General features: G+C 40.8%; 1 protein-coding gene across 1 annotated transcript; it reads left to right on the top strand.

Moving 5' to 3' along the window:
• Positions 1-6,320: 6,320 nt before the first annotated feature.
• Positions 6,321-10,864, top strand: PROCR (protein C receptor). Its single transcript, XM_054573430.1, has 4 exons — positions 6,321-6,588; positions 8,853-9,104; positions 9,438-9,716; positions 9,957-10,864. Exons 1-4 carry the CDS (start codon positions 6,510-6,512, stop codon positions 10,070-10,072), a joined length of 726 nt encoding a protein of 241 aa, XP_054429405.1. The 5' UTR covers positions 6,321-6,509; the 3' UTR covers positions 10,073-10,864.
• The last annotated feature ends 10,677 nt before the right edge of the window (positions 10,865-21,541 follow it).

The following is a 21,541-nucleotide window of genomic DNA, read 5'->3' as shown; positions in this document are numbered from 1 at the left end:
TCTCTTTTTTTCTTTCCTTTCTCTTTCCCTCTCTCCTTTCCTTCCTCTCTTCCTCCCTCCCTCCCTCCCTTCCTCTCTCTGTCTCTCTCCATCCTCACCTTCCTCTCTCTCTAAAATGAATAAACATAGCCTTGTGTGAGGATTTCTAAAAAAGAATACACCCACATTAGATAAATATAGTCAACTGATATTTGACAAAAGAGCAAAGGCAATACAATGGGGGAAAGATGGTCTTTCAATAATTGGATATCCATATGCATATATATACAGACCATAAAAATGATACAGCCACTTAGGAAGACAGTCCGGTCATTTCTTACAAGTCTAAAAATAGCCTCAACATACGTTTTGGCAATTGTACTCTTAGTTATTTACCCTATTGAGTTGAAAACTTATGTTTATATAAAAACCTGTGCACAAAAAAAAAAGAAGAAACTGCATGAAAATTAGAAAGGAAGAAATAAAACTGTCACTATCTACTATTAATATGAACATGGGTATAGAAGATTTTAAAGGATCTATAAATAATTACTAGAATAAATAAGTTTTTTAAGGCTTCTAAATTTTAAAAAATTGATGCAGCAAAATTATCAGCATTTCCATATACCAGCAATAAGCAGTTCCCACATGAAATGTCTTTTAAATACCATTTTAAATACCATTTTAAAATATGAAGGACCTAGGGAAAATCTAACAAAGGCTGGGCAAGATTTCTAGAGAGAAGTTTATAAAACTTTTACAGACACTACAGAAGATGTAAACAAATAAAGAGATAGTCTATTATAAATTGGATGATTCAATATCGTAAAAATGTCAGTTCTCCCCAAAGCCATTAACACATTAAATGCAATATCAGACAAATTCATCAACCTGATAAAATTATTCTAAAGTTTATGTGTACAAGTTCAATAAACAAAAATAGTCAAGATACTCTTGAAGAACAAAATGGAAAGATTTAACCTGCAAGATATGAAGATGTATTTTAAGTCTATATATTGCAATAACATGACATTGATTCAGGGAGGAAAAAGGAAACAGGCCATTGAAACAAAATTAACACATTTATTATAAGTCAGAGATGTCACTGCAGATCAACAGGAAGGGCAGACTTTGCATAATTGGGGCTGGCACAACTGGATAACCACATCAAAGAAACTAATCATGACCTCTACTTCATACCATACACTTAAAGGTGAAAGACAACGCTATAAAGCTTTTGACAATAAATAGGAGACTCATGATCCCAGGGTAAAGAAAGATTTCTTACGGCACAAAAAGCATGAACTAATGGAAAAGATTGATAAAGTTGGGACTTTCTTAAAATTGGGAACTTTTGTGTGCTTAAACACAAGATAAATAAAGTAAAAAGATAACATCAGTGTGCTCTGTGTTCAGGAAACCAGAAAGAACAGATTCGGCTGAGAGTGGAATACATGGAGAGTTAAGGCTGGAAAAACAGGGAGCAACAAAGCCAGGAACTGCAGGCTCCCACCATTTGCTGGGTGGGCAAGAGGTGGAATGACAATGACTTTATGAGGCTTCTTGTCACCTTTTCTAAATTGGATTGTATTAGTGTCTATAGTGGAAAATTTTGAGTGAGATCTGTATCTATTCCTTTGCCTCCCCCTCAGGAAGTCATTCTTAGTGTCTATCCTCCATTCTTCCTGCTGCAGGGTTAGTTCTGTTTGCTGCCCCAGAGCCAAGCTCCTTTCTTGTGTCTCCGACACACCAAATACATACTGTGTTCTGACACTTTGTATGAGTCATCTCATTTACCCTCACAGGGTGGTCCATGAGTTAAGAAGTCATATTTTGGAGTCCAATCCACTAGGGTTTGAGGGCAGCTCTGTCTTTTACTAGTTGAGTGTCTTTGAGCAGGTCAGTTCACTGTTCTGTGCCTCTGTGTCCTCATCTGTACATGGGAATAATGGCTATTTTTTCATACTTTCCATAGGGCCCTAGTGAGAATAAAACACATGTACTCTGCTTACTTAATACAGTGCCTTGCACATTGCAGGTTCTCAATATGAGTTATTGTTATTCCACATCCTAAAGGGAAGGGGATCTATGAAGGGACCGCACTTTGCAGTTATCTGAGTTGGACCTGCTGGGTTAAACTGTGTGTCCTCAGTAGCTAGGAGGGGAGAGGGACAGCTAGTCCTCTGGCTGGGCTCACTGACAGTCCCTGGCTCAGGCCAGCTCCTGACAGGCCTCTATTCACTCACTGGTGCTGCACAGCCCAGGCCCCGCTCAGCTTCCTGTCTCCCTTATCTTCCCCCGGCATATGCTCTCTGGAGTGGGAAATGTCACCACTTGCTTCCTTCACTTCCTTTTGCTCTGTCAGACCCTCATTCTTTAGCTCTCGGTCAAATCTCAGCTGCTGGCCCTGTGCCCACTCGGCTTTGTGGTTATCTGCCCCTCGGCCACCCAGCCAAGATACAGCATAGGTTCTAGCTCCAACTGCAGTATTTCTCTTCTCTGACCGACCCCCAACCCTGGGTGTAGAAGGAGGAAGGGAGCACCCTTTAAGGTGCCCCCCTCACCAACTTTCTTACCCCCAATACTCTCTTCACTCTCCCTGTAATCCCATTAATTATTTATTACTTATTTATTATAATATATCAATTTGTTGTTCCACTTATTATGCACTCATTGGTTGATTCTTGTATATGTCCTGACTGGAGATCAAACATACAACCTTGGGGAATTGGGTCAACTTTATAATCAACAGAGATACCTGGCTTCTTTGAGTTAAAATTCCTGTTCTGCACTTCCCTTGGGCAAATTACTGAAACTTTCTGGACCCTAATGATCTCATTTGTAACATGGAGAAAATGAGCCTCCTGCTATCTCCCCCAGAGGAAATGCACAAATTTTGGGCATGTTTTACAACACACATAACATAAATATTCAAGCATGTCAAATGTGTTTATTCAAACATATATTAATGGGTTGTAATTCTCCCAAAATTGTTTAGATACTACGTGGTGATTAAAATTATAAACTTCGGCATCAGACACACATGGATTCAAATTATAGCTCTCGCTGTGTGACCTTAGGTAAGTTACCCTCTCAGAGCCTCAGTGTGCTTATTAGTAAAATTAGAATGTTAATGAAACCCACCTCACAGGGCTGGCAAATGGATAAAGTAAGATTGTTTATGTAAAGAGCTTAACGCTGCCCTGGTCTATGATAAACGTGAGCTATAATAACAACTATTGTCTTTGTTATTTGGTTTTCAAGGCTCTGGGGTGTGAGGAGGGCGCTTGGGATAGCAACTCAGTAACAATCAAGTATAGTCCCCTCAGAGCACACCCTCCCCTTAGGATGTGGAATAACAATAACTCTATTGAGAACTTGCAATGAGCTAGGTTGCTGTTACCACCTCTGTCCGTGACAGACCTTAGCTGGTGGGAAAGGCCCCTCTGCAAGTAGCTCTGTGGATGGTGCTGGGGTCGCTCTCTAACCCCAGCGACCCAGGCCTTACCTTCATAGATCGAAGACTCACAGCACTCAATTCCAAATTGGTTCTTTGTCACCCTCTGTACCAAAGTACCCTTCAAGCAACTCAAAGGAGAAAAAAGGCAAAGCAAAAAGATGCACAGACTCACTAAGAATCAGATAAAACAAAGTAAAGCCAAAATGAAGTGCCATTTTACACCCAACCATTTGACAATGCCAAGAGTTGACAAGGATTTGGAACAAGGGGATACTCATGCAATGGTGGGAATATAATTGGCCCAAACTTTTTGTAAAACGATTTGGCGGTATCTAGTAAAATTAAAGATGCAGGCACCCCATGACTCAACTATTCCATCCCAGGTTTGTAGCTACAAAGATCCTGCCACAAATGCCCAAGACATGTACAAGAATGCTCATACCAGCACTTTTTGTAAAAGCGAAAAACTGGGGGGGAAAAAAAACTTTAATGACTAACAACAGGAGAATAGATAAATTGTGGCATATTTATAAAATGGCATATTATAAAGGAGTGGGGATTAATGGATCTACATATAACAACATGGATGAATTTTATTAATATGTCAGGTGAAAAAAGCAAGTTACATAGGAATATGTGCACTTTGGTACCATGTATAGAAAGCTCCAAATTTGCAAAAATACTATATATTGCTTAGAGAGATATGTATATGTGGTATTAGTATATAGAAATGTAAGGAGATAAAAAACAGTAAATTATGATTGGTGTTTTCTTTGGTGGGAAAGAGGAGAGATGCAATTGGAGAGGAGTACACTGGGGGCTTCAATTATATTGTGATACTTTATTTCTTATGCTGAGTGCTGGGAACATGTATGTTTGTAATACAATTCTTTAAGTGTGAAATAATTCTTCAAATATAAAATATTTCATAATATTTTTTAAAACACACAACAATAATTGGTAGTGATTTAAGTCCTCCCACTTTTCTTGAGTCCCAGTTCAGGAAAACAAGGCCCCCCTTCTTCTAAGTAGACCATTTCGGTGAGCTGGAAAAAGACTTTGATGTTATTTCTAAACTTGTTTGCAAAAACTAAGAGGTAAGCGTTTACACTCTTACATTATTCAGATCAGAGAATGGGAGCCTGATATGTGTCCAGGGTTTGCCCTGATTCCACTTTGATATCAACTCTCCCTTCAAGAAACAGTGTATAAAATAAAAGTTAAAAGTCCCCTCAAGCCCTTTCTCTAACCCCCATTCCCCAGAGGTAATTTCTATTGACAGTAACTTACCAGGCATTTTTCCCATGTATATACAAATACAAAGATACACACAGAATGTTATTTTTAAAATATGAAAATGGAATTATTACTTGGACAGGGGGAAATATTTTAAATTAGAGATGGAATCATACGATATGTATTATTCCACACTTCCTTCATTTACTTATCAATGTCTCATATCAATACATTAGCTCATAATGATCTTGCTACTCTCTTCTGCCATTATTTTACTTAAACTTTTATTTTTAATTCTACAAGAGATATTTGATTGCATTCTAAATGCAGAATTTTCAAATACAGAGAGAATGATAACACCTCTTACAAAAGAGAGCGCAAAAGCCTTTTATGAGGTTGCCACCTCTAACACATGCGCGCATGCACACACACTCTCGCATTCTTAGTCTCAGCCCCCTCCCCAGGAGGTGAGCCACTGCTGTATCTGCTGTACATCCTTCCAGATTCATTTACTCCCATAAGGAATCGACCGGTTTAGTTTTTGTGTGCGTGGTTGACACGTAGATTTCTAAACTGAACATGATGTCCTGCAACTTACTCTTGGAGATTTGTGCATGTCATAACTATCTCACTCAGTCATCCATCAACTGCTATTTATTATAATGTTACCTACTGTATGCACTATCCTAGGCACAATAATAAACAAGATGGACAGCCTCTATCCTCATGGAATTTACATTTTGGTAGGACACTCAGACAATAAACATGCAAATAAATAAGTGACATAATTTCAGGCTGTGCTAAGTAATATGATGAAAATAGAGTGGGGATTGGATGGGGAGGTTTTGTTTTAACTACTGCATAGTATTACATAGTATAAATTATCATACTTGGGGAGAGTAACTTTCTAATGTTTCTACTTGCTTCCTGTAGTAAGAAATACATTTTACATGCTATCCAAACCCATCACAGACGCATACATGCACAAAATGAAAACACACATATACAAACAAACAAATATTTCATGAAATAATGCTTAACTTTACCAATGGCGATACACTGAAAATTTTTTTCTGTTCTATTTCATTTTAATTGTTTTCATTGTCCACTAATACGATTGTGACCTGAGTGTAAGAACTACTGCTTTAAGCAACCAGTCCTCTACTGAGATTTAGATTGGTCATAATTCTCTCACATTTCAAATAAATGATGCTGCAGTGAGATGCTCTATACTCATTTTGTGATTCTTCCTGAGAAACAAAATTCCCTGATTGTGTAATTACTATTTCCTTCAAATTCTTATAAAATGTAGCCAGTGTGCAGGAAAACAATTCTAATCCCTGAACTGTGACCACTATGAGGCATAAGCTTTGGTCAAGTCCCTGAACCTCTCTGGGCCTTGGTCTTCCCTTAGTAACCTGCTAGACCCTACACCCTAGACTCTAAGTTGAAAAGAGATGCCCCACCCCCTGACTCATCGAGGGCAGGACTTCTCTTGAAGCCCCTGCTCCCCCTTTTCCGCCGCTCCCTATTCCTCAGACACGGCTCAGGGAAAAGGCAGGTCTAGGCAGGAGGGTGCGCTGCAGGGCGGGGCGGGGGGCGGGCAAGAGGGAGGCCGGCCCGTAGTAGGAAATGAGACAGTGTAGGAATAACACTTTATAAGCCTGACGCCCTCTTCCTTCAGCCACCCCCTGGCCATCGTCCAGCCTCCTCTGCTCAGCCTCCTCCCCTCCCAGGTTGTCCTCGCTTCTTGTCTCCCGAGGCCGCAGTCAGTGGGAGCCCCCAGCCTGCCAGAACTCAGAGCCCAGGAGGGGCCAAGAACCTCAACCCCAGGATGTTGACAACATTGCTGCCACTGTTGCTTCTACTGCTACTGCCGGACAGGGCCCTTTGCAGCCTGGAAGCCTCAGATGGTGAGTTGGGGACACATCTCCTACCCCGGGAAGGTTCTGGAGACTTCAGCATGTCTGGATATGGGGGCAATACCAGAGGAGAGCTTATCCCACTGGGCAGGGGGCGGGGCGGGTTGTGTGTGTGTGTGTGTGTGTGTGTGTGTGTGTGTGTGTCTGTAGCTGACTGGATCTCTCTATAGGGCAGGCATGGTCCCAGCGACGGGGTTTGTGACCTAAAGCCATGTGAGGAAGCACAGTTCAGCGCAGGGGAAGGGAGAGGTGGAAGAGGCAGGAGTTGGGGAGCAGCGGTGGAGAACTGGATTGGAAAGATGGGACAGGGACAGGTACAAGGGGTGAGAGAATTAGCCTCAGGGAGAAGGAAGAGGCAAGGTGAAGTTGAGAGGGAAAGCTGAGGGTGTGATGGTGGATGGGGGTGAGTCTAGAGAAGAAGGTAAGATACCCAGAGATGAGGTAAGAGATGGAAGGAATGGGAAGACATGTAGAACTGAGGAAAGACTTGGGAAAAGACCAGGGCTGAGATATGTGAGGCAGAAAAGGAGACTAGAGAAGGTGGAGGAAGACTGGGGACAGTGGGTGAGGTGAAGCTTGGGGAAGGAGAAGCTGTGGTCAGTGGGAGAAGTCATGGAGATCAGGCTGCCCGAATGGGCTCCATTTAAGCACAGAAAGGGTGTGATTGCCCTTCATTGTAATTGTGCAGTGGCCTCCTTTCCCTTCTCCCATAATCTCTATAGCTTCAGTCTCCCCCTCTGAGAAGGAGTGAATAATGACCAGTATTCGGTGAGTGCACACTACAGTTACTGCATGTATCGATTCATTTAACCCCCACAAAATCTCTACAAGGTATGTAATATTATTATCTCCATTTCACAGAGGAGGAAACTGAGGCACACAGCAGTTAAGAACCTGTCTAGGGTTACCCACACAGATGTTCTTATTCACACCTGCAGGCACACTGCAGTTCTCAAATGCAAACGTGGTCATGACACACTCACACGCACAGATTTGCAACCCTAGACTCATACCCTCCTCACACGTTCTCTGGGCACCATTGCTAGGTATTAACACAGGCCATTACTAGGTGTAGGAGGCAGAGATAACCAGACGTGATTCTAGTGTAGAGGGGCCCAGGGTAGCCTGTGTATTTGCAGACAGTTACATGGAAACTGGGATCACCGCAACAGGTCCACAGTGTCTGGGAGGGTAAAGAGGAGAGGCATCAGGAAAACTTCTCCAAGGAGAAAACAACCAAGCTGGATCGTGAAGCATAAATAGAAGTTTGCCAGGAGGTAGAGCAACCCTGATATGCTGTTTAGTCAGTCAAAAGGCAGCATGAGGAACTCCAAGGAATTTGATATATGTAAGTACCGGGAAGAAGCTGAAGAAGGCAGCAGGGGCCTCGTCCCCAGCAGCCTTGAATGCTGTGCTAAAGACTTTGTTCTTGATTCTGTGAACAGATACCTTATGGGGACTCAGTATAATTGGGTAGCTAAAAGTGCTAGACTCCAACTGCTTGCATTCAAACCTTGGCTCTACCATACCATTTTAGCCTGTTTCCCTTAGGGACCGGGGTTAATAATAGTAGATACTGCATTAACTTAATGGAAGGAAGGCACAAATAACATAATAATGTGTGTAAAGTACAGTGCCCAGGTCATAAGCCCAATAGTAATAATAATAAAATTATAATGATTAATTATTGATAGGGGAGTGTGTCGCTGGAGGATTTTAAGCAGAAGAACACAATCTTATTCCTGGGTGAGATGGAGGTCCAATTAAAAGAGGTGAAACTGAAAAATAAAGGCAGGGGCGTGAGGAAAGAAGGTACTGCCCCAGCCCAGATGAGAACCAATGAGGCCCGAAGTAGGGCAGTGGCAGAGGAGTCAGAATTGGGATTTTTACTGTAGGTCAGGAATTGTTGACCAACTGGAAATGGAGGCAGGAAGGGCTGAGAGGGAGAAAGGAGATCAGAGTGGCTCTTCCACTGACTGTCTGGATTACCCTGGAGCAAGTGACTTCCCTCCTGGCCTGTTTCCTCATTTGTAAAATGAAGATAATAATCCCTGTCCTACCCTCCTGGCAGGGTTACTGTGAGCATTATGTGGGAGGGAGGGTGGGAGGACACTTTATGAAGGGCCAAGAAGGTGGGCGGCGGGCCTCTGGGTCGGGGCTTACAGGGGCTTATTATCTTCGGCTGCATGCTGGCCCGTCCCACGCCAGCCCATCCCAGGCTAGCCAGGGACCAACGCGCTCACTTCCGCCCCCAGGCCCTCAGAGTCTCCACATGCTCCAGATCTCCTACTTCTCAGACCCCCATCAAGTGTCACACGAAGGCAACGCGTCGCTGGGAGGGCTGTTGACACATGAACTGAAAGGCCAGAACTCAAACATCACGATCCTCCAGCTGCTTCCCTTGGAGGAGCCCAAGAGCTGGGCACTCACAGAGAGTAGAGTGCGGCTCTACCTGGAACAGTTCCAGGCCCTGGTGGAGCTGGTACACAAGGAGCGGAGCGTGGCCTGTGAGTGGCCGTGCACGGGGGCGGGGCCTGGGTGGAAGGGAGCCTGTAGGGGGTCTTGTGGATGGGCCTGGCACCATGGCCATGGTCTTGTGTGGGCTGGCGGCTCTCAGGAGCCCCGCGGTCCCAGGCCCCAGCATTTGCTTATTGCTGAGTAGGAGCTGGAGGCTGGAGAGGAGTGGGTGTCCTAGGCTACAGGCCTTCCATCAGGCCCTCGTCAGGTTCCCATAGTCTCGGGGACCCTGAACCCCAAAAGTTCACTTCCTCCTGATGGACATCCCCCACACCTGGCACCCTCTCCACACAGCCCCTTGACCCTGCATCCCCCATCCACAGTTCCTCTGACCGTTCGCTGCTTCCTGGGCTGTGAGCTGCCTCCTGAAGAAGGTTCTAGAGCCCAAGTCTTCTTTGACGTGGCTGTGAACGGGAGCTCTTTTGTGAGTTTCAAGCCCATGGAGGCCACATGGGCGACAGGGCCCCAGACCCACTCCGCAGTGGTCGCCTATACCCTGCTGAAGCTCAACACCTACAATCGGACTCGTTACGACCTGCGGGATTTCCTGCAGGACACCTGTGTGCAGTACGTGAGGGAACACGACGTGAGAAAGCTGAAAGGTATGATGGCATTGGCGATGGGCCTGTGTGTTGGGTGGGTTCCAGGCAAGTGGGTGGACCTGGATACCTCGAGAAACAGGAGGCCCAAGGCTGAAGGTTTGGGACTGAGTATACACAGCTTAAGTCACTTGGTAAATTAGCCCCTTTCCTTTGGAGGTAGAAATCCCTTGGGTTTTGACTCAAACCATGGATTCCTTGGGTCTATGTTCTTCACACTAACTCTCTGCATGTTTTTTCCAGAGAGCCAAAGAGGCCGCTCCTACACTTCGATGGTCCTGGGTATCCTGGTGGGCAGTTTCATCATCACTGGTGTGGCTGTAGGCATCTTCCTGTGCACAGGTGGACGACGGAATTAATTACTTTCCAGTCCCCTCTGGAAAAGAGCTGGACTGATGGAAGAAGATCTCAGCTCACTGAGAACCCAAACACATTCCCCATCTGGGATATTGTTTCCCACAAGGTTTGGAGTGGCAGCTTTCTTCTCCCAGATCTGCCCACCCAGAGTTTGGCGGGGGGGAAAGGGAGAAGCCTGGGGGACAGAGAACTTGGTTTATTAAGTACTGAATTGGCCTGAGACGTGAATGCTTCTTTGTCTTTGTGAAAAACAGATGATGGAATTGTGGTAGTGGTGGAGGGGCCTGTGGCCCAGCCTCCAAAGACAGACAGAATCACCAAATAAAACAAGCCATCTACCAACAAAATAAATAACATTCAATGCTTCCAGGTGTGTCAGACATAGGCTGGGACAATGGTAGGAAGGAGGTAAAAAGAAAGAACCAGAGAAATGGTAGAAGTGAAAACTATAAGTAATATGGGAGAAAGGAGTTATTAGTTAATCGATCAATTAATGACATTAATAAATTCCTTACTTATGTATAAAGCATTATTATTTCCTCTACTTTGCAAAACTTCTAGAAAAGTAGCCTCTACTTTTTGCTTCTACTTCCTTATCTCCAAGCACCCTTCAACCACTGCAGTCCCCGATCTCTATAAACTGCTCTAATATCATTAATGACCTCTAATTGTGCAAACTTCATCCTCCATGCTATCCGCACGTTTCACTTTATTTATTACCCCAACTTTCTGAGATACTATACTTCTAATATTTTGAAACGGCTCAATCCCTTTGCTGTATCGTCTTACTCTATTCACCATCGGAAGTTTTAGCTTCCTTAAAATTCCATTTGGGGGCTCCTTTTGTTCTCCTTTAAACTGTACCTTTCTGGGTGACCTACCAACTTCCATGACTTCAAATACCATCTATCTGTGGTGATTTCTATGAGGAGGCAATATAATCTTGTCTTTGACAGTATGTGTTTTGTCATGAAACAGACTTGAGTGTTATTTCTTTGAACCAGGCAATTTAACTTCTTCAAGTCTCAGCTTCTTTATAAACAAAAGGTGTGATAAAATATACAAAAAGGGCACAATACCCCATAGAGGCATTGTGCATATTAAATAAAAATATATATATAATGTATGTATACTCAATAAATACAGAGTAGAGCAAAAGTAGGTTTATAGTTGTGAGTACGTGAAATAGAGTTTATTCTTGTATTATTATTTATTAATTATTGTATTATTTTCCATATGAATGACTATTATAAACCTACTTTTGCCCCACCCTATCTAGCATTTGCTGTTGACCTCCAGACACCCCATATGCATTGATTCTTGAAAATCATTTCTACTTTAATATTTTGCAGACATTTTAGAGTCAACGTGTTCAAAATAAATGCCATATCTTTCTCCCCAAACCTGTCGTTTCTCTTCTGTTGTTTATTATCAGTTAAACAGAATTACCATCAAACCATATCAATGTAAAGACCTCAGTGTTAACCTTTATTTGCTCCCTCTTCATCCCCCATCTACAAAATACAGTATCTGTAGACTCTTCTATTCCCTCCTTTCTACTCCATTGCTTTTGTTCCTGATACCATAATTCATCTATTTCTTTGTGGTAGGCATGGAGGTGTGCCACCCATTTCTACCTTCAAGGAGAGACTTGCTGTTCAGCTCCAGGGAGTAAAGCCAGCAGACAGCCTCTTGCTGCTTCAGTTCCTTCAGTGTCTGCCTCACCTGCAGAGAACAGTCCTACACAAGGTCATGCTCACCCTGGGGCCATCCTCATCTGACAACTGAATAAAGCAGGGGTATAAAAAGGTTCAGCCTTTCTGGCCTACTGCAGGACAATTCTGATGAGCAGTATTCACTCCAGAGCTCCCTGCCAGGTTGGTTGGCTGGGTCTATGGAGGATCTACATTGCAGTTTGACTTTTCCCTCTATTCAGTTCTGCTTCCCCCCAAAAAACTAACCTGTGACTGACATCCTCACTCTGTCACCAAATTGAGGAATTCTCTCAATCTTCTGTCTGGACCATGGTGATAGCCTCCTCCTAACTGTTCTCCTGGTCTTTAATTTCTCCGAGTTCTGTATCATCCTCTACATAACAACTCTAAAACACATAGATTTGATCATATCATTGTTCTGTTTTATAAATTTCCCATACTTACTGAGCTAAATTCAGAATCTTTAAAGGATTCACACATTTAAGGATTTGTACAATCTGGCTCCATCCTAATTTCCAAATTTTATTTCTTACCACTTCTTTTTGCCCAACTCTGCTTTAGATGATCAAGTTTAAAAGCATATTTTTATATGACAGAAGTAATACCACAACAGTAGCAATACAGAAGTTTATGAGGAGAAAAGTGAAAGACTTCTGCTTTGTCCTTCACCTTAAACCCTTACCCCGAAGTTATGCCAAGGTTCTCAGTTGCAAACGACAGGAACCAGCTCTGCCAAATGAAGGAGGAAATGAATATATTTGAAGGTTATCGAGTAATCCTTGGAGTTTATGGGAAGGCCAGCTAATAAGAACTCAGAAAATAGAACCAGGGTTCACCACCAAAGTCACAACACAGGAGCGGTCGAGGTAAGGACACTACAGCTGGAACCACTACCTCCCTCACCATTGTAGGCTGCCATCTGAAATGACTTTTACTGTGTCCCATTGTCTTTACACTCTTTGTTCAAGATTCAAAGTCCTGATGGGAGCACAAATGACCAAGCCTATATCATGTTGCCTTTGCTGCGAGGGAGAACTTTAGGTACAATCTCTGACTTCTCTTGGGGGATGTGGGACCCTGTCTCCCATTAAGATTCACACAGAGGAAGAGGTTTCAGATGTTGGAAAACCAAAAAAAAAAACCCTAAATGTTCACTATGTCTCTTACCATCAGTTTATTTACTCATTCAATATATCCTTATCAATCACTTACCTATATAAGGTTGTGTTCAGTGTACTTTGGAAGATACAGAATGATTAAGACATGATTCTTCTTGAGATCATTGTTTACTTGGGATGATACAACATACACAAATAAAAATAATATAAGGCAGGATATCCTAGTAACTGGAAGAAACAAATAAAAATTATATTTTGTGATTTATTGTTGTAGCTATCATTTACATATTGCTTTGTAGTTTTTTGAACCCTTTAACTTGCATTTATCATTTAGTACTTATTGAGCTCTTATAAGATAGATATTCTCTGCATTTTAGACTAGGAAACATGCTTAGTGAGGATAGTAAACAAAGCTAGGTAAGCAAATAAGTAAAGGGCAGAGCCACTGTTCAAACCCATGCCTTTGTGTTCTAGAATTCAGGCTTTTTCTTCTCTAGTAAAACTGAAGGAATCAGAGGAATCTGGTGGTGGTAGGGGCAGGAAATGTGGGATTTGTGGGTGGGTAAGACATGACCATACAGAGATAGGAAATAGACAGAATAGCTTAAATAATGGCACAAAGTTAAGAAAAGGCAGAATAAATCTTAGGAAGGATAACTAGCCCAGTGTGATAGAAGAATAGAAAAATGATGGAAAGTGAGACTGGAAAGATAATCTGGGGTTTCATGGTATTAGGTCTCTAAAACCTGGTGAAGGAATGTATTCTTTAGGTGGAAAAAACAACAACAACTGGGGAATTATTGAAGGTTGTGGACAGAAAGGTGCAGAATTCTCTTTCCCGTTTGGTTAATGCTACCACTATAGTAGTTCAGGCCCTGAACAGCTCCAACATATACTGCTTAAATCAGATATTACTCTCTTTAATTCCCTCAAAAAGTTGCCATCAGAGTGCTCTTTCGAAAATATGCCAGTCATCTGCCTAGAATTCTTTAGTTCTTCCACTGTACATAGGATAAAATCCAAACTTAACAAACTAGGAATAGCAGAGAACTTATTCAACCTGATGAAGGTTATTTTTATTTTTCTTTTTTTTTAAACCCATAGCTAATGCCATACTTAATGATAAAAGACTAAAACTTTCTCCCTAAAATCAGAAACAAGACAAAGATTTCTGGGTTTGAATATTGCACTTCAGGGTAATAAAAATATTATTGTGTATTTTCTCCTAAAACTCCCTAGATTCTACATATTGATTTTTAACTCACCTGAATATTTCTTATATAATCTATGAAATAGGGCTCTATATTTGTTTTATTTCAAGTAATAGTGGTCCATGCACCTTATTTGTTGAATAAACCTTATTTTCCCCACTGATTTGAAATATCAACTTAATCATATATTACATTGTTAGACAGATATATACATTTGTCTCTAGAATGCTCATAATATTTCATTGAAATACTTGATTATTTCTGTGCTGGTGTCATGTTGGTTTAATTGCCAAGACTTTATAATGGTTTTAAATTTTTTAATATTTTATAATTAACTTTGACATTGAAAAAAATAAATAAAATCAATCTGCATTTAAGAAAGAAAGAGAAAAAGAAAGAGAGAGAGACGGATCTCCTACCTTTTGCAACAACATGGATGGAACTGGAGAACATTAAGCTAAGTGAAATAAGCCAGCTGATGAAAGACAAATACCATATGATCTCACCTATAAGTGGACTCTATTCAACTAAGGAACAAAATAAACCATAGGCATGGAAACATGGAGCAGACTGAAAGTGACTAGAGGGGATGGGAAAGAGGACAATGGTGGAAAGAGGAGGAAGGGACTAGACAAAGAACATGTATGAATGACCCATAGACATGGACACCAGAGTGGGAATTGACTGTGGGAGCGGGGGTGGGGGTGGGATGGGTAGAGGGAGGTAAAGGGGGAAAAATTGAGACAACTGTAATAGAATAAACATGATGTATAAATTTTAAAAAAAGAATCCACAAAAATAACCATTAGATCAACAAGTTTAGTGAGGTTTCAAGATACAAGATCAGTATTTAAAAATCAATTGTATTCCTATGCACAATGAACAATTCAATAATGAAATTAAGAAGAGAATTCCACTTACAATAGCATGTACACTCAAAACCATAAATCTTTGTTGAAAGATATTAAGAAAGGCCTAAATAAATAGGAAAACATCCTGTATTAATTGATCAGAGACTTTATATGTTAAGACAGCAATATTCCCCAAACTAAACTACAGATTCAATAAAATCTCTGTGAAAATCCCATCTCTTTTTTTTCTTCCAGAAATTGATACCCTAATCCTAAAATTCATATGGAAGTACAAGAGGCCTAGAATAGCTCCTTCCAAAAAACAAAAAATAAAGAGTTGAGGACTCATACTTGATTTCAAAACTTACTGCAAAGCCATAGTGGTCAACACAGTGTTTTACCAGCATAAAGACAGACTTACAGATCAATGGAATAGGACTGAGTCTCCAGAAATAAATCCTTACATTTGTAGTCAACTGATTTTCTGCAAGATGCTAAGACAATTCAATGGAGAAGGAATAATCTTTTCAACAAATGGTGTTGGGACAACTGGATATTGAGCATGCAAAAAATGAAATTGAACCCCAGCCTCACATTATCTATACAAATTAACTCAAAATAGATCAAGGACTGAAATATAAGATCTAAAGCCATAAAACTTTTACAAGAAAACACAGGTGTAAATATTGGCCTTAGTTTAGTCAATGGTTTCTTAGATATGATATGAAAAGCACAAGCAGCAAAGGAAAAGATAGATACAATAGAATTCATCAAAACAAAATACTTCTGTGCTTCACAGGACACTTTCAACAAAGTAAAAAGACACTCCACAGAATACAAGAAAATATTTGTAAATTATATGTCTGATAAGAATATAGTATCCAGAATATAAAAAGAACTCTTACAACACAAAAATAAAAAGACAAATAACCCAATTTTAAAATAGGTACTTTTCAAAAGGAAGATACGCCAGTGACCAATAAGCACATGAAAATATATTCAACATTATCAGATATTCAGGAAATGCAAATTAAAACCATTTCATATTATCTAGGAGGCTATAATAAAAAAGACAAGTAGTCGTAAGTGTTGGGAAGGATGTGGAAAAAGTGGAACCCTCATACATTGCTGTTGAGTATATAAAATGGTGAAGCCACTTTGGAAAACACTTGATAGTTCCCAAAAAGTTAAACATAGAGGTACTATAGGATTGAGAAATTCTACTCCTGGTACATACTCAAGAGAAGTAAAAATGTATATCTATACAAATACCTCTATATAAATGTTCATCACAGAATTATTCATTAACAGCCAAAAGGTGGAAACAATCCCAATGTCTGTCAACTGATGAATGGATGAACAAAATGCAGTATACTTGTACAACAGAATATTGTACAGCCATAAAAATGAATGAAGTAGTGATACATGCTACAACATGGATGAACCTTGAAAACATGATAAATGAAAGAAGAAGCCAGTCACAAAGAACCACATCTTGTATGATTCCATTTATATGAAATGTCCAGAACAGACAATCTATAGACAGAGAAAGTAGACTAGTGGTATCTATTGCTGGGAGGATAGGGTTGGTGACAGAGAGTGACTGCAAAAGGATACAAGGTTTCTTTTAGGGTGATATAAATATTCTAAACTTAAATTGTGGTGATGAGTGCACAATTCTAAATGTAGTTAAAAACATTAAATTGCTTACTCTGGGTGAATCTTATGGTATGTGAATTATACCTCAATAAAGATGTTACAAAGTGGTAACAAAATAATCTTAAATATGAAAAAAGGAAGCAATAGCTGCTTAACTCAGTGGCCAGCAAAAAAATATTAATTATGTTTTTTTTTTTAACTTAAAAAAGCCTATAGAATTAGGTTAGGGGAGGTTAATTCTCTCTTTGTGCTTTCTCAATCCACAATCTGCTCGATATCTCTGAGTCCACAGGGAGAATAAGGAGGTGGGGTTATATAAAATGTTAGACCTGAACACTCTTGCACTGATAGGGAAACTGAAGCTGGGAAAGACTAAGTGGCTTGTCCCAGGTTCCACAGTTAGGTGGCACAAGAACTAGAAGTGGAACTGGAACTTTGGACTTCTGACTTTTGCCCCTGAGCTATTGCTGCGTGAGAGGGCAGGAATGGTAGGATGTAGAGGTAATGGAATTACCTGTAGTGATCCTCTGAGAGTTCATGTCGACATCCAAAAGGAGAGGTGAAGAGGCAGAGAAACAGTGGGATGAGGAACTGGCCTTTTAAGGAGAAGGTATGATTTTCATTTCCAGGAGGTTCTAACAGAGTAGACAGTGAATAGAAGGTTCATCCCATGCTTACACATGGGAATATTTGTTCATAGCTGTGTGGCCTTGGATTAGTCAGTGCCCTCTCTGAAAGGGAATTTTTAATTTCTGAAAGATACCTTCCAGCTCTGGTAACTAGGATTCTCAGTTCCAAAGTTCAGAGAGCTGGCATTTGGGCAACTGTAAGGGTCCCAGAAGTCTTGCCCTTCTTCTTGAAACTACCTCAGAATGTGGCTCAGGCCTGAACTCCGGCAGCCAGGCTACTGGAGTGGTCCAATTGGAGTTTACACAAGAAATAAACAGATCTGGAATAAATTTAAACAAGTGACTCCAGGAATATTTTAAAACCCTCTTTCTGGGTGGCTTGGTTTACAGCAATTCCCTGCCATATAATTCAGTTGAACATTTATGTTTTGATGTTATGCCTCCTGCCAGGTGGTCTCAGGTTTAGGTTACTATATTCCATTCTTTTTCCAATTCAGCCAAGCGTTTCTGAGGCCTATTTAATGAAAAGCATTGTGCTAACTGCTCTCAGGGACATAGAAATGGATAAAACATGATCCCTGCCCAGGAGCTCATAGCCTAAAGCATGCAAAACAACTCACTGTCTTCTACCTCCCTCATCCTGCCCCACTGGAAGGGCGCAGAGACAGTAACAATCATGGGGGTGTCATCTAGGATAACAATGCTTTTTCCTGGAATACTTCTGGAAGAACCTGTCTGAGGCTCTTCTTGAGAAGGTGTCACTCTTTTCAGAAGTATGTCCATGGTGTTTTGCTTGATTTGTTTTTTTCTTTTCATCATAAATTTGCTCGTAAGCAGATAATGCACCATGAACACTCCTGTCTAATAATGAAAACCTTTCAATGATGGGGTCCATGTTTTCAAACTTTTTAAAGATCTTGTTGAGGTCTGCAAAAAGCTTCTGATAAATTCACTGTGAATTTTCTTGGTGTGTCTTCTTCTTTTTCTTCTCCTGCAGTTTCCATTCTCTTGCCTCTTCTTCAGCTATGCACTCCTGTTCCATTTCCATCATGAGTCAGTTCCTCAGCAACCACACCCAGGATCACCTCAAGGTCACCTTCATCCACAGCCAGGTTAAGTTGTTTGCCGTGTCCATCACAGCCTTGTTGATTTTTGCAACCTCCTCATTCTTGGAAAATCCTTTGAAGTCATGGATGAAGCTCTTGAGGGTCTTCTTCCAGATGCCATTCACACACTCTTTGGTGGTATCACCCAAAACCCAAGCAGGGTTCTTGACACAGTGATAGATGTTGTAATCCGCCCAGAACTGCATCAGTGGTCTCTCATTGTCTTCTTCAATTGCAGCAATAGCCTGGGAAAAAAAAAAAAACCTCCTCTGGGAGTAGGCCTTAAAAGCTGCTATAATTCCTCAGACCATTGGTTCATGAAAAAGATGGTATTTGGAGGGAGAAAGGCTACTTTAATATTAGGATGAAGATTACCAATAAAGGAGGATGTCAGGGAGCATTATCAACAATAAGCAAAATCTTGAAAGGTCTGTCCTTCTCCAAACAGTACTTTCTGGCAATTCAGAGGACATCTTGAAGAGGAGCTGGGTCATCCATGACTTCTTATTGCTCCTGTAGTATATTGGCAATCTGTGCTTAATGACCCACTTGAAGGCCTTGGAGTTCTCATTGTGCTAGATCACAAAAGGTTTCAGTTCATAGCCTGAAACATTACCCCTAAGCAGGACTGTTATCCAGTCCTTAAAGACCTTGAAAATGGGCATTGATTTGGCTTCCTTGTACATAAAAGCCCTCTCAGGCATCTGTTTCCAGAATAGGGAGGTTTCATCCATACTGAACACTGGCAAGGAATTTTCCTCCACAATCAGCTTATCTAGAGTTTCCAAAAATTCTTTGGCTGTCTTCACAACAGCACTCACAGACTCCCCTCTCGTTATGTAATGAATAATGACTCTTGAATCATTTAAACCACCCAGAGCTAACAGTAAATTCACCATCAGCACCAGGTCGAGCTTTTCTTTTTCTCTCTTTTTTCACATTGTAAACAAACTTTTTGCTTTGGCTGTGATCTTCATGATGCTCATGATGCTCAGAGGGATATGTTTTTTGTCTGATCTTCAATCCAGGTCTTTAGGAATTTCTCCATGTCTGGTACAGGCCCTTCTCCAATTTTTGTTAGTCTCATTGCCTTCAGTGAAACAGATCCATTAATAGCTTCCATAGTTTTGTTCTTGTTCTACAAGATCATGGCGGTGGTGGAATGGGGCATGCCTGACTGGTGAGTAATCACCACCACTGATTATACTTTCATAGTCCTTAATGACTTGGGATGTTGTTTCTAGATTAATCACTTGATGTGGCCTCTTATGGGCATCAGTAGCAGTGGACTCTGCATGCTTAGAGGCCATGATAAATAAAACAACATAAGGTTAAATGAAACACAGGAGATGTGATGCAATCAAGAGATGTGGTAAACACAAGATATAAGAGGCTGCTGCCTACATAGCACAGCACACTGTTTTACAGCAAACTAATTTTTTATAAATAGAAAGAGTACACTCTAAAATAATAAAATGTATAGTATAGTAAATACATAAACCAGTAACATAATCACCAAGCATTATATACTGTACATAATTGTATGAGCTATACTTTTATAAAGACTGGCAATGCAGTATGTTTGGTTATACCAGCATCACCACAAACACATGAGTAATACATTGCCCTGCCATGTTGTGATGGCTATGAAATCACTAGGCAATAGAAATTTTTCAGTTCCATTATAATCTTATAGGACCACCGTTGTATATATCGTTTGTCATTGATTGAAACCCCATTATGCAGCACATGACTGTAGTTGATTTTTATTCTGAGTAAGATGGGAAGCCATTAGAGGCTTTTGAGAAGAGGGGTAACATGGTCTGACTTCTATTTAAAGAGTGTTATCATGGCTACCATGGGAGAAATAGAGCTTAGCGGGTAAAGACCAATTCAGGGAGCCCCAAGGTCACATAGACTCCTGTTAGAAGGTTACTATAAAAATATGGATGAGAACTAAGGTGGCATGAACCAGGGTGTTAGCAGTAGAGATGGCAAAAGTACTTGGATATCGGACATTATGAAGACAGAGCTGATTGAATTTTCTAACAGATTGGATGTGGGCATAAGAGAAATAGAACAATAAAAAATAATTTTAAGAAATGCAAATTAGACCTAGCTGGTGTGGCTCAGTGGATTGAGCACCGGCCTGTGAACCAAAGGTTGCCAGTTCAATTCCCAGTGTCAGGCACATGCCTGGGTTGCAGGCCAGGTCCCCAGCAGGGGGCACACGAGATGCAACCACACATTACTGTTTCTCTCCCTCTCTTTCTCCCTCTCTTCCCCTCTCTAAAAATAAAGAAATAAAATCTAAAAAAAAAAAAAAAAAGAAATGCAAATTAAAGCCAGAATATGATGCTACTACTTACCCACCAGAATAGTTAAAAAGAAAAAGCCAAGTCTAGGAAGGAAGGGAGAGAGGAAGGAAGGAAAAGACAATACTGGTGAGGATATAAAACAGTTAGGACTTCAATACACTACTGTTCATAATGTAAACTGATACAACCACTTTGGAAAGCCAGTAGTATCTACTAAAGCTGAATATATGCCTCCTAGATATATATCTAATGGCAATGCTTACATAAGTTCAGTGAAAAACATATATATGATTGGTCATAGCAATATTCTCTGGAATAGCCCAAACTGGAAACTACCTAAACATCCATCAAGGATAGAATGATGGAACAAATTATACCATATTTACATAATAGAATATATAGCAATGAGAATGGACAAATTATTATATGCTTTAGTATGAATTAATCTCACAAATATAGTGTTGAGCAAAAGAAGCAAGACAAAATATTATATGCTCTGGCTGGTGTGGTTCAGTGGACTGAGCGCTGGCCTGCAAACCAAAGTCATTGATTTGATTCCCAGTGAGGGCACATGCCTGGGATGCAGGCCAGGTCCCCAGTGAGGAGCGTGTGAGAAGCAATCAATTGATGTGTCTTTTGCATAGTGCTGTTTCTCTCACACATTGATATTTCTCTCCTTCTCCTTCTCCCTCCCTTCTCCTCTCTCTGAAAACAAATATAAAAATTTTAAAAATTATATACGGTATGCTTCCATTTATATAAGTGTCAAAGACCCACAGAACTGACCTACGGTTATGAGAAGTCAGGGTACTGGTTACCTGTGGGGAGCTGCGATTAGAAGGCGGCCATGAGGATTTCTGGGAT

This window comes from Pteronotus mesoamericanus, unplaced genomic scaffold (genome assembly GCF_021234165.1).
Source record: "Pteronotus mesoamericanus isolate MK-2021 breed Mesoamerican mustached bat unplaced genomic scaffold, CSHL_Meso_final contig_25, whole genome shotgun sequence".
Classification (NCBI taxonomy): domain Eukaryota; kingdom Metazoa; phylum Chordata; class Mammalia; order Chiroptera; family Mormoopidae; genus Pteronotus; species Pteronotus mesoamericanus.
Note: the sequence above shows the minus strand (reverse complement) of the source record. Positions and strands in the feature narration are given on the sequence as shown.

Coding starts and splice junctions, on each gene's coding strand:
- PROCR (XM_054573430.1), top strand. CDS start 6,510: ATGTTGACAACATTGCTGCCACTGTTGCTTCTACTGCTACTGCCGGAC. Junction 6,589..8,852: donor CAGCCTGGAAGCCTCAGATG/GTGAGTTGGGGA, acceptor TTCCGCCCCCAG/GCCCTCAGAGTCTCCACATG. Junction 9,717..9,956: donor CGACGTGAGAAAGCTGAAAG/GTATGATGGCAT, acceptor TGTTTTTTCCAG/AGAGCCAAAGAGGCCGCTCC.